Source organism: Ostrinia furnacalis, unplaced genomic scaffold, assembly GCF_004193835.3.
Source record: "Ostrinia furnacalis isolate ACB-3 unplaced genomic scaffold, ASM419383v2 OfSCF5047, whole genome shotgun sequence".
Classification (NCBI taxonomy): Eukaryota; Metazoa; Arthropoda; class Insecta; order Lepidoptera; family Crambidae; genus Ostrinia; species Ostrinia furnacalis.
The window spans coordinates 188,396-204,028 of NW_021135286.1; the positions used below are offsets into that span (position 1 = coordinate 188,396).

The 15,633-nt window shown below is 38.9% G+C and overlaps 1 protein-coding gene across 1 annotated transcript; it reads right to left on the bottom strand.

Annotated features, from left to right (window-relative positions):
- Positions 1–1,059: 1,059 nt before the first annotated feature.
- Positions 1,060–11,136, bottom strand: LOC114360440 (atlastin-like). Its single transcript, XM_028315151.1, has 13 exons — positions 10,997–11,136; positions 10,638–10,920; positions 8,290–8,317; positions 7,425–7,618; positions 7,167–7,319; positions 6,329–6,464; positions 5,806–5,990; positions 4,853–5,068; positions 4,102–4,344; positions 3,647–3,898; positions 3,323–3,574; positions 2,147–2,431; positions 1,060–1,467 (listed from the first exon to the last, which is right to left on the bottom strand). The coding sequence occupies exons 1-13, from the start codon at positions 11,044–11,046 to the stop codon at positions 1,342–1,344; spliced, it is 2,403 nt and encodes an 800-aa protein (XP_028170952.1). The 5' UTR covers positions 11,047–11,136; the 3' UTR covers positions 1,060–1,341.
- Between the last annotated feature and the right edge of the window lie 4,497 nt (positions 11,137–15,633).

Below are 15,633 nucleotides of genomic sequence, written 5' to 3' on the forward strand. Positions count from 1 at the left end.
AAAATAATTACTAATTACCTACTTATTTATTAGGACGAATTATTAATATTTATGTAAGTATACCATGATTGATACTTCTGAGTCGGTGCCAAGATTATGAAACATGTAAAGTTTGCCTGCACCGACTCCAAAAGTATCAATCATGGTATACCTACATAAATATTAATAATTCGTCCTAATAAATAAGTAGGTAATTAGTAATTATTTTTCTANAAAATTGGTCATATATCGCACCTTCGGTAGAACAAGGGCACAATTGTCAAAAATTGCAAAAATGAGTTAAGTATGCAGAAATACTTTAAAAATGTGTAGCTAATAATTAATAGCTCTCCTGTAAAATTGCAAAAAGTGCAATTGTGCCCTTGTTCTACCGAAGGTGCGATATGTGAACTTCAAACTCGTGTCATATAAATTCTAGTGAACGAAACATATACCGAATTTAGGTCATGAGAAACTTAAATAAATGCATTATTTGTTTCATAACTTACATTCAAATTATTATAAATAATTATTTAAAAACCAATCATCAAAATGTTATCCATAATATCCTTGAATCGGTAGTGTCACGAAATAGGGGACACCCGAAAAATAATATGTACGCTATTTCGTGAGTCAATTAATCGCAATTTTAAAGGAATTCTACGTTTTCATATAACTTTTTTATAAGCCAAATCAATTGTCAAGGAACACATNGTAATTGAGCTTGAAATAATGAAGCAGCCTTTACAATAAACCGTCTTTACCTAGAGAAGGGTTTTGGCTGCGGTAAAATTAATTGTCATGTTCAAACATTTTACCACAGATTTTACTTAATACAAACTTATTTCTAACATGTATATTCTAAAGTTAGTATATTAGGTAATATAAAAAATAGTAGGTATAACATTGTTATTATTTATCAAGTTACCTAATTATTACATAAGAGTAATAAAATATACAGGGTGGAATTTTGTAATGCCACCTGGAGAAAATTTTTCCTTTCATTTAATATAACAAGTTAGTTAGAGAGATTTCATCCATAAACTTAACCCTAACGATCGATGCAATAAAAAGACAGGGTGTAATTTTTTTCCGTTCGATTCCCGGGTGTGGCATGCAAATTTATGGAAATCTTTGAATGCAATTCTATTTCTTTTAAAAAACAAAGGAATGTTTTCTTTGAGAAAAAATGTCTATCTACTATATTAAGAGTAGGTACTTTCCCTTCACGTGGCATTACAAAATTCCAACCTGTACCTATAGTTTCCAACATGGCAAAAATCGGAACCAGCGATCCGGTATTGACGGTGACGCCCCGCTGTCAATGTCACAGATAGGACAGTTCAGTGTTTTGGATCTATATCAGTCATCACTGTCATCATTATTTAACCCTAACATAACACCATGTCCTAACATGGCAGGGTTGCTTAGTTCATTAGCCATTATTTGGAGCGGGTTCTTGTAGCGCTTATGAAGTTCGATGATTTTCTGAAAACAAAATAAAGTTACTAAATAAAAATATTAAAATAAAACTTACACATCACGCATGGACCTAATACTTAGACGTAATTTTTTTCTACATTTTGGAACTCTAATCGATCCTGTTTTAAAGAAAGAAATTTTTCTATCGAACCAACTAAGTTACTCAGAAAATGGTTTCGATTCGTCAAGTGCCTTTTTTACCGCCGGTTTTTGTTCAGAATCTTCAAACACTTTATTATTTAGTTTAATATGTCAATGCATTTGAAAGTTCTGATTGGTTAACAAGCCTACAAAAAGATCTAACTCAAGTCTACAGTTAGTTCAGACACGTCAAGCATTTATTAATACATAATTAATTACTTACCTATTGTGATGGACAAAGTACAATTTACAAACTCTGAAAGGGATCGTAACCGTGTCAAATCGAACCGTTCAGAGGGCTTAGAGTGAGTTTAAATCAAACGTCCTCACTAGTGAGCGCGTTAAAAAAATAGAAAATTTTAGTTTTTGAAAGCTCCCGCTAGGGGCGCTGTACAATCCGTAATTTTTTTACGCGCTCACTAGTCTAGTGACATTTGATAAAAACTCCCACTGAGCCCTCAGTATTCTTTGTATGAAACTCCCTATTGCAATGCCAGCGACCTAAATTGATAATAATACGAGTTGATTTAAGGAGAATACGTACGGCCTTTAAATCTTCATAGTAGACGTCATTTGGTTCGATAAGCTCATCGCGACGGCGGGCCTTGAAGACGGCGATGGCCTCGGTCTTGGAGGCCTGGTGGTAGCGCCGCAGGTCCAACGACAGCTGTATCAGCCGCGCCGGCGACAGCAACCAACGTAGCAGCGCCGGGTAGGGCTCAGTCTTGTTGTCCATGAGTTTACGATACTGCTCAATCGCGGCATTAACAGCGCCTATGTTCAACTCCACGTTGTTTTCTTTTACCTGAGCGCAGTGCTGGTCAATCGTCTGGAAACAAGTTTGTTAATAATGATAAATTGTGCGTACTTAGTGGTACTAGTATCTATTATCTGTAGTGGTACTTATTACAAGTGGGTAATCTTTTAACGACACCTACGTCTAGCATAATTTTAAATAAGGTAAGTGCCCCCTACTTCGGTATATTAAGNTGTACGCTATTTCGTGAGTCAATTAATCGCAATTTTAAAGGAATTCTACGTTTTCATATAACTTTTTTATAAGCCAAATCAATTGTCAAGGAACACATGAAACCACTATTACAAGTTTTATTTAAATGGACGTTCCTTCGCCTTTTTATAAGCTTAAGAAGTTGGAGCGCTAACCTTACGATGAGAGCAACCTTTGCAAGCCGCACGGCTGTTTTTGGCTCTCTGAGAGTTTGAAGCTTCGTATTGCTCTCATTTTTGGCGCCACAATGTTGGTACTTGGTTTTTTAGATAGCTTAAATAATAGAGTTTTTGTAGTAATGAAGAATTTTTATGAATAATATTCCATTTGCTTATTATTTGAGCTAGAAAAAAAACTTACGAACTTACGTACTATCACGAACTAGTAGCCGTTTACCTTAAGCCGCGTTCTGTCACGTTTCTAGGACGATTAAGATCGTGACGCGTGAGATTTTTCAGATTGTAGGTAATAAGTACGGAGTATGTAAGTAGGTACTTACTTGCATTATTGAGATTTAGAATCAAAAAACTGAAAAGTCAAATTATGGCTTAGTAGGTAATGCAATTAGTAATAGTGCAAACACTGAAAGCTCTTCATCATGTAATGCTCAGCGCTCATTTCCTCATTTATGAACTCGCACATGTTGTGTATAATAAATGTAGGTAGGTATATAATTACAAAATTAATATACAAAAATAGTAGTAGAGTTACCCTTTCGATTTCCACCCAATGGCTATCAGGTTCACCTTCAGCAACTTCAATTTTTTCCTGATACATCTTTCTGGTCTGCACCCTCACGTCTCTTTCTTTTTCTACGAACATCCTTGGCGGTACACACTTCATGTGCATGCCGAACACTTGAGCCATGCGGTCTTTGTAATTCGATACCACCGCCATCACGACTGCTGCAGTGTTAGCTTTATTCAGTCGAACATAATTCACCAATTGGTTATTTACTATGTCCTAAAATACAAGAGCAGCATGAGAATGAAACCAATTTTATAGTAAAATAAAGAATTCAATCAATATAATTACCCTCTCCAAGCGTTCCAAATAACTATCACTATGAGACGGATCAGAGCTGTGGTTCCGTTTGCTCTTAAAAAAGTCCATAGCAGCTTGAAGCGCCGAGGCATGCTTAACATTCAGCAAAGAGGTGCTCATGCAGGGTTGGCCCTCGGTTTGCCGATTCATTTCGGACACGTACTCATTGACTGCTCCAGAAAGATGGCCGCTGTTGTTCATTTCGTTGATCTGGACCAAGCTAGCATAACGCGCGTTTATATCCTGGGCAAAACAAATCAATCAATAGTAACTACTTACCTTGGATTGAATCATCCTTAGAAACTAATAGTATGGATTAATATGCGGTCGGTCGGAAGTTTTGTTTTAAAATATTATAATGGCAAACAATGAGGCAAAAGGATTTTTTATATTCTTAAAAAGACTGTAATTTTATGTGTAAATAAAATCGATAAGTAAGTGAATACCCTTATCAGCTGCTTTGTCTCATTGTCACTGCTGGTGACTTCGAACATGTCCTTGAAGCCTTGAACAACGGTGTCGTATGCGGCGCTATGGGCGTCCTCCAGGGCCGCAGGGCCGACGCACAGGCGCGTCTCGGCCGTGGTCCCCAGCACCAGCTCCACGTACTGACTTACTGCTTCGTTGTACGCCTTTCCCATATTCGCCTCGTTTATTGTGATAAAATCTTGCAGACGACCTTCGAACTCCTGGACACGAACACAACAGCTTTAGCAAGGCAGCGTAAGCCCTAGGATCTGTCAGTATCCTTAACAACTGTCTTAAATTCTACATGTATGTATTAAATAAATTCTCAATTTTACCTTGGCCAGTTAAATCTTAACGTGCATCCCTGAATACCCTGGCTGCACGCAGCTCGAGAAATTGAGAAAATAAAATTAAAATCTAAACAGAATTTATGTAAAAAAATCTTCTTCTGTCTTCTAAAGGTCTATTGCTTGTGGAAATAATATGTATAAAGCAAGTCAAAGATGGTCATTTGCATCATATATTTCTTTGCATCTACTCATACTGCATTACCTACTTCTTAATAATTATCATCTTAATCATAATGTTTTTTTATACCAGTCCCCTATTCGGTTTACAACACGCAACGTATGCTGATCTTATCGTGGATGAACGATACTTTATTTCAATAATTTTAATTCAAACCTTAACCTTCCAGCCTTCAAACTGTGAAGTTATCAATGTACGTACCGTCGTGATTCTTGCCAGAGCCTGGTCGATGTTCTGGCGATTCCCCATGAGCCTCCTGGCGGTGAAGAGTTCGCGGGCCGCGGCGACGGCCTGCGCGTGGATGCGGCGCACAGCCGCCGGCGCCATCGGACGCGCGCCCGCGCACTTCTCCATGTGATTCGCGAACTCCGCGCGCGCCGCCTCCGTAGCGAGCAGGAGACCCGTCTCAGCGGCCGCCTGCCAATACAACGGGTTCTTACTTTTAAGTTGTTTCATTTTTGGCAGGGGTCCCATAATCATCAAAGTCCCTTCAACTGTTTTGGATTCTCACCTACACCAAGTTGGGCTCAAAACACTTCATTACTTTTATTCATTGCCACAACGCATCTTAAAGCGCTTTTAAAAACCATGACACGAATTTCGCGAACGTTTACAGTTTACGGGTACTTCTCATCGCCACGGTTCTNTACCTAAAATCGTGTGACCAACGTATTTCGCTTTCTCAATTCAAAATAATTATAAGAAGATATTTTTTTGACTATTGTGTGGAAAGTATATTTAATAACGATGATTTTAGTATATGCTACACACAAATTGAATGAAAATTGTGAATGCAGTAACCAAATGTTTCATTGCAACCGAAGGTGTGACACGATAAGAACGCGAAAAATGACCCCGTTTTTTATCGTTTCATGTGATTTTTTCATATTATTTTTGCTTCTATTACGATAAAATTTATTTTGTATGTAGCTAAATAGATATATTATCATCTGATTTCAAAGTTATTGTTCTAACTTATACCGTTTATGAACTATTATTGTGTGACCATCAAATTTGAGTGTAAATGAGAAGTACCCTTACACTGACCACAACACGTTATGACTTTTTGTAAGCTGTTTTTTCGTCTCTGATCTAATGATCATTTTCGGTCTTTCAGCGCAACATATTGTTTCATAGCCTGTTGTAGTGCTGACCTGGAGTATCGTAGCGGGCTCAGGCAGGTTGCCGCTGTTGAACAAGTCCATGTAATTCTTGAAGTAATGGATGAACTCGTCCGCCGTCACCTTCTGGCCACCGATACGCTTGACCACGAGACGGTTGGGCGCTAACACCAGAGGCACCAACTCCAACAAGCACGTCCTAAACTCTGGCTGAAGGTCTGAAATCAGCACAAAGGTGTCAGCATGCTGTTAATAAATACCTAATTAGTACTTCCGTCTAAGCTATCTACTACTACTAAGCCATCGCATACTCAATCAAATAGCTTTAGTATCTACATTAAGATTCAGCATGCTACTAGACCTCCGCAGTTGAGCAAACAATTTTAATTATTCGATTTGTATGCTCGGTAAGGAATAGACAATACCTACTTAAGTCTCGGTAGCCGACATGAGTTTTTATTGGGTTCATCTGTTACACGGAACATTTTCAAGTGGATTAGAAGCACGTAAATAAATAAATAAATAAATAAGTAAGTCCAGAGAAATTAACACCTACCTGCTAAGCAACCTTGAAAGCCCTGTCTACCGACATTGTAGCCTGGATGAGCCATGAGGAAGCAGTCTATATTTTCGAAGCAAGATCGCAAATCGCGCCGGAGTTCTTGGAGCTGAGGCGGTTGCTCAGGCCTAACCTGTATAACGAAAACTGTTTCTTAAAATGTTAGTAGGCCTATCTCTAACGGCCCCCCATTAAGTGGGGCGTGTTGGGTCCCCCCGTGTAGGGTGATACGTCCGCGGAAGGCGCCTTGGTCACCCTTGGTCGTTTCTAGTTACCCAAGGAGCCGACCACTATGCGGCAGAGGGAACACCCCAGGTTTTTAGTGGGTTCGAGCNTTTTTCGAGCCCCACAAAACCTGCCGTCCCCCGGCGGTAGGTATATAGGCCATTTTCTTAGGTAAAAAAGGCCTATCTCTCTAATATAATACAATTTTCGTGATACAACGTTTGTAGTTAGACTTCTCCAAAACGGCTTGACCGATTCTTATGTGGTGTGTAATGTAGGTATAGGATTCAATAGGTCTGAGAATAGGACGTAAACTATTTTTCATACCCTTATTTATTAAATATGATAAAGCTTTTCCACGCGTACATAAAGTAGGTACAGAAGGAATATAATAGTACGTCCAAAAAAGTAGGTCAGAGCCAACAACCTACAAAGACCTACTCGAGGGTTAGGAACTTTATTAATTAAAATAAAATCTCATGATGAGCAAAATCATAACGGTCAAATTTGGTTGACGATTACCTATAGACGAGAATGATTTTGATGGGCTGTTACTTCGGATTCAAAAGAAATTGTAAGAATTTCTCCCAAGATGATTGTAATAACGTACTTGCAAGACCCTCTCAATCAGGCGTCGGCCACCTTCTGCGCCGTGCGGGTAGTTGACTACGTCACTAGTCCAGTCTCGGATAAGAAATTTCAAATGTTGGAACGGATATCCAGCGTCATTGTCCTGCACCAGCCGTGCGATCGCTGTAAAATACTGTTGAAAGAGCAGAAACAATCAAGATAAAGAGTAGTTTCAAATTAGATTAACTAATACCTACTTTATTGTAATTATTTTTAGTCCTTATTTAATAATGATCACCTGCAGATGTTGGAGGTTATCTCCCCCGAGGTCTCCCTTGATGTTGTAGATCTGCACCGAGGAGAGCAGCGTGGACAGCGCGAAGATGGTGGTGCACTCGCCTATGGTGCTCTCGTTGTCGAAGGTGCCCTGCGTGTCCATGAGCACCACGGCCACCTGCCCCGCAACGTGCAATTTAATGGCCGATAAGGTAGCTGGAAGACGTAGCGTGGGCAGGCCTCCTACTAGGTGGACCGACGATCTGGTAAAGGTCGCGGGAAGACCCTGGATGCGGGCAGCGCAGGACCGTTCATTGTGGAAAACCTTGGGGGAGGCCTTTTTCCAGCAGTGGACGTCATTTGGCTGAAACGAGAAGGTAGCCTGAATGTAGGAGCAGCAACACCGATCTTGCGGCATTACTTACCTACACCAAACCGGGAATCACCGATGCATACGAGTATAATTATATTGACGTCGCGTGGTCTCTACCGTGCTCTTAGTTTACGGCGAAAATAAAAAGTGTCAAGCGGGAATTTTTCAAGTTCAAAATTGAATACAAACAAAACCAAAGATTATTATTCCTCATCATTTCAGCCATAGGACGTCCACTGCTGAACATTGGCCTTCTCCAATGATTTCCATGTTGACCGGTTGGTAGCGGCCTGCGTCCACCAGTCACCTTCCTGCTACCTTTATGATGTCGTCGTCATCTTGTGCCTTGTGTTTCTTTACGAGATCGAATCAGAAATGTGGTGAACCGTAAATGAACGAAAGTCGCTGACATAGCCCGATGGATTAGCAAGCTGAAGTGGCAATGGGCAGGGCACATAGTACGCAGAACTGACGGCCGATGGGGCAGCTAGGTTCTGGAGTGGAGGCCGCGTACCGGAAATGCAGCGTGGGATGTTCCACCACTACCAACGACAAAGAATTAAGTTTTATTTTTTCAAAATGGAGTTTGATAATGCGAATTTGAAATTTGTTGTCGCCACTGGTCGGATGCCCACCACGCGTGCGCAATATTTAAAATGCGACGAATCACTGGTGCGAGGCGTCGCTCTTTTGTCTTTTCCTTTCTCGTCGTGGGTGCCAAAGTTGAGGTAAGAATGGAGAGTCGTCAACAGGATTCTTCCAGGTCAATCAACTTCAGCAGTGACGCCGAACGTGCGGCCCAAGTACGAGGCGAATTCTCTTCAGATTTATAATATTTATTAGTATAGATACGGTGAGTCGTGATAAGTGCCTATCATTCGCTGTATCAGCTTGGACAGATCTGTAGCCGTTTCTTGATCTGGGGGCACGGCAGTGCCCCTACCAAGTCGAGCAAAAAAGCGGCACGGCCGTACCATCCTTTTCTCGAAGCAATTCAGGCCATTTTCGACCGCCTGTAACTTCGTTGTGGATAAAACTAGAAGGCTGAATTTTCATTAGCTATGCAGGCATTGTAAAGACACGGTATATTTAAAATTTCATTCAATTTGAACCAGTTGCAGTAGTTTAAGAATTATAACGGGTCAAAGTTACTTAATTTTGTCACTCACTGACTGACTCACTGACTCACCGATCATCAAAACTCTAAGGCACTTCTAGCAGACCTAGAAGCTTCAAATTTGGAATATAAGTAGTGTTTGGTGTATGAATCAAGGAAAAACTAAAATATTTGGGGGCACGGTAGTGCAACCGCCAAGTCGAGTAAAATTTTTCAATTTCGGTCCAGTTTTCTAGATACATAACTGCTGTCTACAAAATACAAAAAGAAATGAGATCCCATCAAAAACAATACTTGTCAAAAAAACCAAGTCTCGCAACTCAGTTGTTCTACGGTAAAAAGTTGTGAGATCCATGTAATACCAAGTCCAGGCCAGGAAATCTTTAACCCCCCCCCCCCCCCCCTAATTTAGAATGACGTAATATATGGACGGCCCCAATATCAGTGAATAACAAATTGCACTTTTTGATCGAATCGAAAATCGAATCCGTCTAAACTCCATACAAAAAAAAGGCTTTTCGAACACTTTTCCGACTGGTTTGCGATTAAAATGAGCACTTTGTCTACACCCACAGATAAGTAATATTTCGGTTAAAACTACACTCGACATCAAATAAATCGCACATCCCGCGACAAGCATTTTCAAACGTATGCTTCCCCACTTCCCACCAATATTGGCACCATTTAAAAGCCTAGTTCTAACCTTCATTGCATTAAAGGAAAGGTTTTTACCCCAAAAATGTGTATTTAGTAGGATCCAGAGTCACTTCTTCAAAAAATAGGTAGTTACGCTGGAGCCAACTTTTAGGGCTATAAAACTGTTAAGTTGGGATTAATCGCTATCCATCTGTTAAAGAGGACACGTGAGATCATTATTTGGTTTTATAACCATAAAAATTGGTCTAATTGATCCCATAGGTGGGCCCAAAATGAGGTATTTTTTCAAGTCACATTTATGGTATATGTTAATCATTTATTAAGAAATTAAATGTGTTTTTCTTTAAGAATATTTATTGGGCTTTCAAATAACACCAATATTGTTGGGGCACCATGATTGTGTCAGAAGAAAATCGTTAAAGTTCGCGTCGCGGAAGGTGCGGTTTATTTGATGTTGAGTATAGTTTTCACTATCTTTGGAACAACTAGTTTTAAGTAGGGAAAACGCGTTGGGGTTTTGGGGTTATATACGCTTTGGGCGGGACTGTCCCGCTTTCAGACTGTCTGTCCCGCTGTCCCCCACAAGACCAAAAACGTCCCGCTTTAGCTTTAAGAAGAGTTTTTTCTCAAATGAACAAAATGTGGACGAGTGATAAAACCCAGCTAAGTGTAGCAGTAATGAAAGCTATGTTGATTACGAAAATAAATATAAATAAATCATGGGAGTTCCATAGTTATCTAAAAACAAGATACGATATTCGCGGAGACACGCGCCACGCCCCCGTTTCACATCTATTCCCTTCTATGATTTGAGGTCACAGCTCAAAAGATGAAAATTTTCCCTATACGATATTCTAAAACCAATTTGTTCCGCCGACAAATACAAAAATACGACTAGAAGTCACCCCACTACTTTTATAACTGTTTTGTCTTTAGTGCTTTGATTTGTGTTACTCAATCTTCTATAAACTTGTAAAACTCCCAAAACTTTGTTTTATTTTATAATTCCACAGGTTTTTTTTTAGAAGTATTCCTCAGTTGTCCCGCTCTGGCACAGAAAATAAATGGTCACGTTAGTTATATTATACATTATGTATAATAATATTATTTATGAAACTGGAGAGAGCTCCACGCCAGCGCACCATGGTACGGCGATGAGCACTCACCGAAGCGTTGAGGTAGCGCAGGAAGAAGTCGAGCAGGAAGGACTTGCCGCCGCGGAAGGCGCCGGCCACGCTGAGCACCGCCACGGGCAGCGCGCGCAGCTCCGGCGTCAGCAGCGCGCGCAGCGCCGCCTCGTCCAGCGCGAACGAGCGGTCGCTGTTCACGTCCACCACCTGCAGACTGCGCCCCAAGTCAACCATACTCCTCCTGGACAGAATAAACGAAGTTCCCCTTAAGAACAATGGTAACAGCATTTGGAGGGAAGATTAGCCAGTGCCAGTACCTCAGTAATTGAGGATTTCGGGTTATTTCGGCCTCGTCTTCACTTTCCATCAGGTGAAATGTAGGCCAACAGCTTCACTTCGCTGGTCGCTGTTCACGTCCACCACTTGCAGGCTGCGCCCCATGTTGTTGTCCATTTTGTTGCTGCTTCGAACGTTACGGTCAGATACCACTTACTTAATGCATCGAACATAATTATTCGCCAATGTTTGTTACAGTAGAGATAAAATAATAACCAATAGGTAGGCACCTTACACTATTTTAAATTGAGTTGTTGCCACAAAGTCGATTTCACACTTTTGTAAGTTCTATACATTGAATGTAAATTCGTCATAAACGCATGGCAGACATGGCAGTACTTCAAAATAATTTGCTAGAAATTAATACAAACGTGTGACAAAACACATACATTTTTTCATGACGAGCTGTCAAAACACGATTTTTAGATTTTCGTATGGCAATTCAAATAATGTGTAGGTCCGACCGACTCGCGACGTCACGACAGCCAGGTGCGCAGCGTAGTAGGTAGGTAGGTCGACCGGGTTGTAGGTTTTGTGGTCACTTGTTGTTCCCAACTCAATTGATTCACCTACTATTTCATAGTGTCGAAGTACTTAATAGGTACATATTTCATTCTCATAGTAACCTAGTTTATTCTCATAGTAGACTACTCTTCGTTCAATCAACCCCTCACCAGTCACCACTCACCAAGAATTACCGCAACGGCCGAGCTTGGGCTGTCCACATTCAGGTGATTCCCGCTACTTTCAGAATTCGGTCCACCTTGAGGTCTACCTATCTACTACGTTATCGTTCATAAATTAATTTATTTGGCATTAAAGTTTTAAATAATTTAATTAATGTAAGTAACTACATTATACAATGTTTGACTTGACGTGGCGTCTATGCATAACTCCAGGAAATTGCAGACATTTTAATTCTTTTTTTTTTGTTGAGCTAAAAATAAAATTCATCTGAAGTTCTGAGTATCAATACAAAGTTCTATTCGACTCGCCCACTCTTGACAATAATAGTTAGATTTATTCTAATAGCTTGGTAGTCAAATCTTAGCTTGTTAGTTGAAATAACTGTGAGCGCCACTCTGCTGCATGCAAATATAGACGGTATGGATCACAGTTAAGATCTCGGATTAGCTTGGTGGTCATGGTCAAGGCCGCGTATGTTTGTCTGCTTCGTGCCAACGAATATGCACGGTGCTCAACGACACAACTCTTTGTTATCACAAATTAGCATACCTACCTAAAACCAGCATTTTGAAAACAATTCACATTTCTTTCATAATTAAACCTTAATAGGTACCTACTGGCACCTATAGTAGTATCTGATTACATACTTAAAACTGTATTTAGTAGGTATTTTCATTTTTCTAATCACAATTTGAACGTAGTGTGTAAGCAAACAGGTATTATAATTATACAGGGTGTTAGGTAAATGGGTATATGAGCCGGCACTAGCCCATGTTAACATGGGCATTTAAATGGTATGGTGAAGTCAGAAAAATTTGATATCATAATTTTTTTTTTTAATTTTCATACAAAATAAATCTTATAAAATCCGATTTGTATGAAAATCTAAAATGATTAAAATGAAGATATCAATTTTCTGACTTCATCATACCATTTATATGACCATGTTAACATGGGCTAGTGTCGGCTCATATACCCATTTACCTAACACCCTGTATAATTATATGGATTTTAATCGACAATTTAGAACCTTGGGAAGTGCATGCAACACACTTACTTACCTAATTGCCTGGCGTGAAGTGGCTTATCTATCACTCTACATTATATTAGTTAGGTAGGTATATCAGTCTTATCAGCAGATTCACAATTATCTCAATATAAATACCTACATAATATTATAGTATAGATAGAGCACATTTCAAACTAATTAATTTTCATATTAATTTATCCCGAAAATTTTAAAATCACTAACTGACATTATGGTTACTAAAATATGAATAAATTAAATCAAAGTTCTACGCTTCATTGAAATACCATAAAACATGCACGATGTTTGCCAATGAGATGAACTGTCCATGACTAGATTAATCACTTTAAAAGGTAAGAATACAATTTAAAATCACTTACAGTTTTCAATAGTGTACACCAGTTACCTACTGGATCCCAAACCGCCACACTGCGACTACGTTCGCCTGAAATGAATAACTAATAAAGTATGTTGTACAACTGTGCAAAGCTAACGGCGTTGAATTAGCAATAACGCCTTAAGACTAAAATTGGACGTATAACATTTTACACTTAAAACGTTTACGAATAAAGTGCAAAATGGCACGCGTTAATTTTAGACTTAAGGCTTGGTATTTCTGCTAAAGTAGGTATTTCGCGCTGTCAAAATCTGCGCGCGCAATTCTTCGCCGAAGACAGCGCGCCAAAGAGCTCCCGCCACTATTTCCAGCTACATAGTATAGANAAACACCCTGTATGATTAAAACATGCAATGTGTATATTATTATGTAATTTATTGTTAGAGTATTTTATCTGTAGTTATTACTGTATTTGTGTAGGTACATCTATGTTGCATTATGTATGTTTATTATGAGTTATTTTAGTATTGTACGCGCCTTAGCCGCCTCTCACATTTGCAGCCTCACTTACTAGGTGTACTGGAAGAGATTTCTTTTTCGAAATAATCTTTTTGTACGTGAACAATAAATAAATAAATAAGAATGACGTCAATTTCGAAACACCTCCTCCCCCCTATCTATCATTNTTTTTAAGAATTTTTTTTATAATGTATTTTTAGTTTTTTTATAATTTACATTGTAAAAAAAATATTAAAAATAAGAAGGAAATTGAATAAAGAGATAATAATAATAATAAATATCCTTGGACATTTTACACTGCGCTTCTAGTCCCAAACTAAGCAAAGCTTGTACTATGGGTACTAGACAACGGATATAAACATACTTAAATACTTTTTTTTTTGTAAATACATACTTAATATACATAGAAAACACCCAGTCCAATACAAACAAATATGTTCATGCACACAAATGTTTGTACTGTGCGTTAATGCATCGTACCTACATAATTATTCGCCAATGTTTGTTACAGTGCTGAAGTGGAGATAAAATAATAACCTATAGGTACCTTACACTATTTTAAATTGAGTTGTTGTTGGCCCATGTCAACGGCCATACTCCTCCTGGACAGACCAAACGAAGTTCCCCTTAAGAACAATGGTAACAGACATAGTGCCACTAGTGGTCTAAATTGAATAAAATATTTTCGTTTTTTTAATTTTTTTATATGTAGGTATAGCCAGTACCTCAGTAGATGAGGATTTCGGGCTAAGCACACTTGCTATTTCGGCCTAGTCGTCTTCACTTTTTACCCTCATTTCTTCACCTCCGCTGTGGTTTAAAAAATAAACTTACATTATTTTATAACATTCCATGAGTACTGACAGAAGTAGGTAGGTATTTTTTGGATAAATAAACAATGCAGTCAGTCAGCTTTTGTTATGCTATTCGCACTCAATAAAGTACTGCTACCCGGTCGAGTTAACTGCGCACCAGGCGGCCGTGACGTCACATCAACGTTCTTGGTTCTGATACGGACTTTTACGGAGGTTTGCGGGTAAATAAATAATAATAAATAAATATTTTTCTATACGGGTTGTATATACGGGTTGTATCTACTTATCTATCTTATAGCTTCTACTATTATAACCACAGATATTGCCGGCGATATCTACTTCCAAATCGGCTTCGAAAATGTCTCGGCGTTGCTAATTTGTTCAGGGGGAAATATTAGATAATAAGGAATTAGGTATTTTGAAATACAGCGGTAAAAAAAATTGGTACCTACTTACCTTTACTGCCCCGCCTTTAAAACAGATGAGACTGTAAAACTTGCAAATAGGTAGGTAGATGCTCAACGTTCCTAAGATTATAATACTTTTAGAATGTTATAATAATTAATAATTTTTGTGCTACAGCGACCAACTTCTGCGAATGCGCGGATGTGCTTGCAACTTGCGGCACACTGCAAGATAACTCGCTGGCCAAATGAATGACCCCAGTGGATCGGCACGACAAAAAAGTGGACATAGAGATATTAGAGGAAAATCGATTTTTAAATCCCCAATCGGTAGTCCTTTCATCTCAATTCTCTCAATCGATGTCCTCAATCATCATAACTATGTATGTATAGGCGTAGTCACACGTTACATACCTACCTACCGTAGCACTTTGACAACGTGTGACTGCGATTTTCCAAACATGAAAATTACTATGCAACTACATTAGCAACTTTGTTCAGTTCAGTATTCTGAAAATCTTGTTTTATACTTTTTCAGCGTCGTTTTTTGTCGTAGTTGGGTTTTAGTTTTTTAATACTTGTAATGTAAAAAAAATAGTTACATAGTAACTGTTGAGCCTTACGTAATGGAAGCCAAGCCGTTATTACGTTGCTGGTTTTGTAGTTGCAATATGGGTAGCTTAAGAACAATAGAAGCAAACAAAGGTGGAAAAATATAGCATTTGGGCGGTTTGTTAATTTGACTTCTTTATTTTCTGTAGTTCCATTTATGTATGAACTTATCTGTCACTTGCTGCTTATTTATTATTAAGTGTATTCTGTATTTTTC

Excerpts from the sequence above, each read along its gene's own strand:
- LOC114360440 (XM_028315151.1), bottom strand. The coding sequence starts at position 11,046 with ATGGAAAGTGAAGACGAGGCCGAAATAACCCGAAATCCTCAATTACTG. Across the intron at positions 10,921-10,996 it reads CGAAATCCTCAATTACTGAG|GAGGAGTATGGTTGACTTGG; the intron begins GTACTGGCACTG and ends TATTCTGTCCAG. Across the intron at positions 3,575-3,646 it reads ATTTGGAACGCTTGGAGAGG|GACATAGTAAATAACCAATT; the intron begins GTAATTATATTG and ends CTTGTATTTTAG.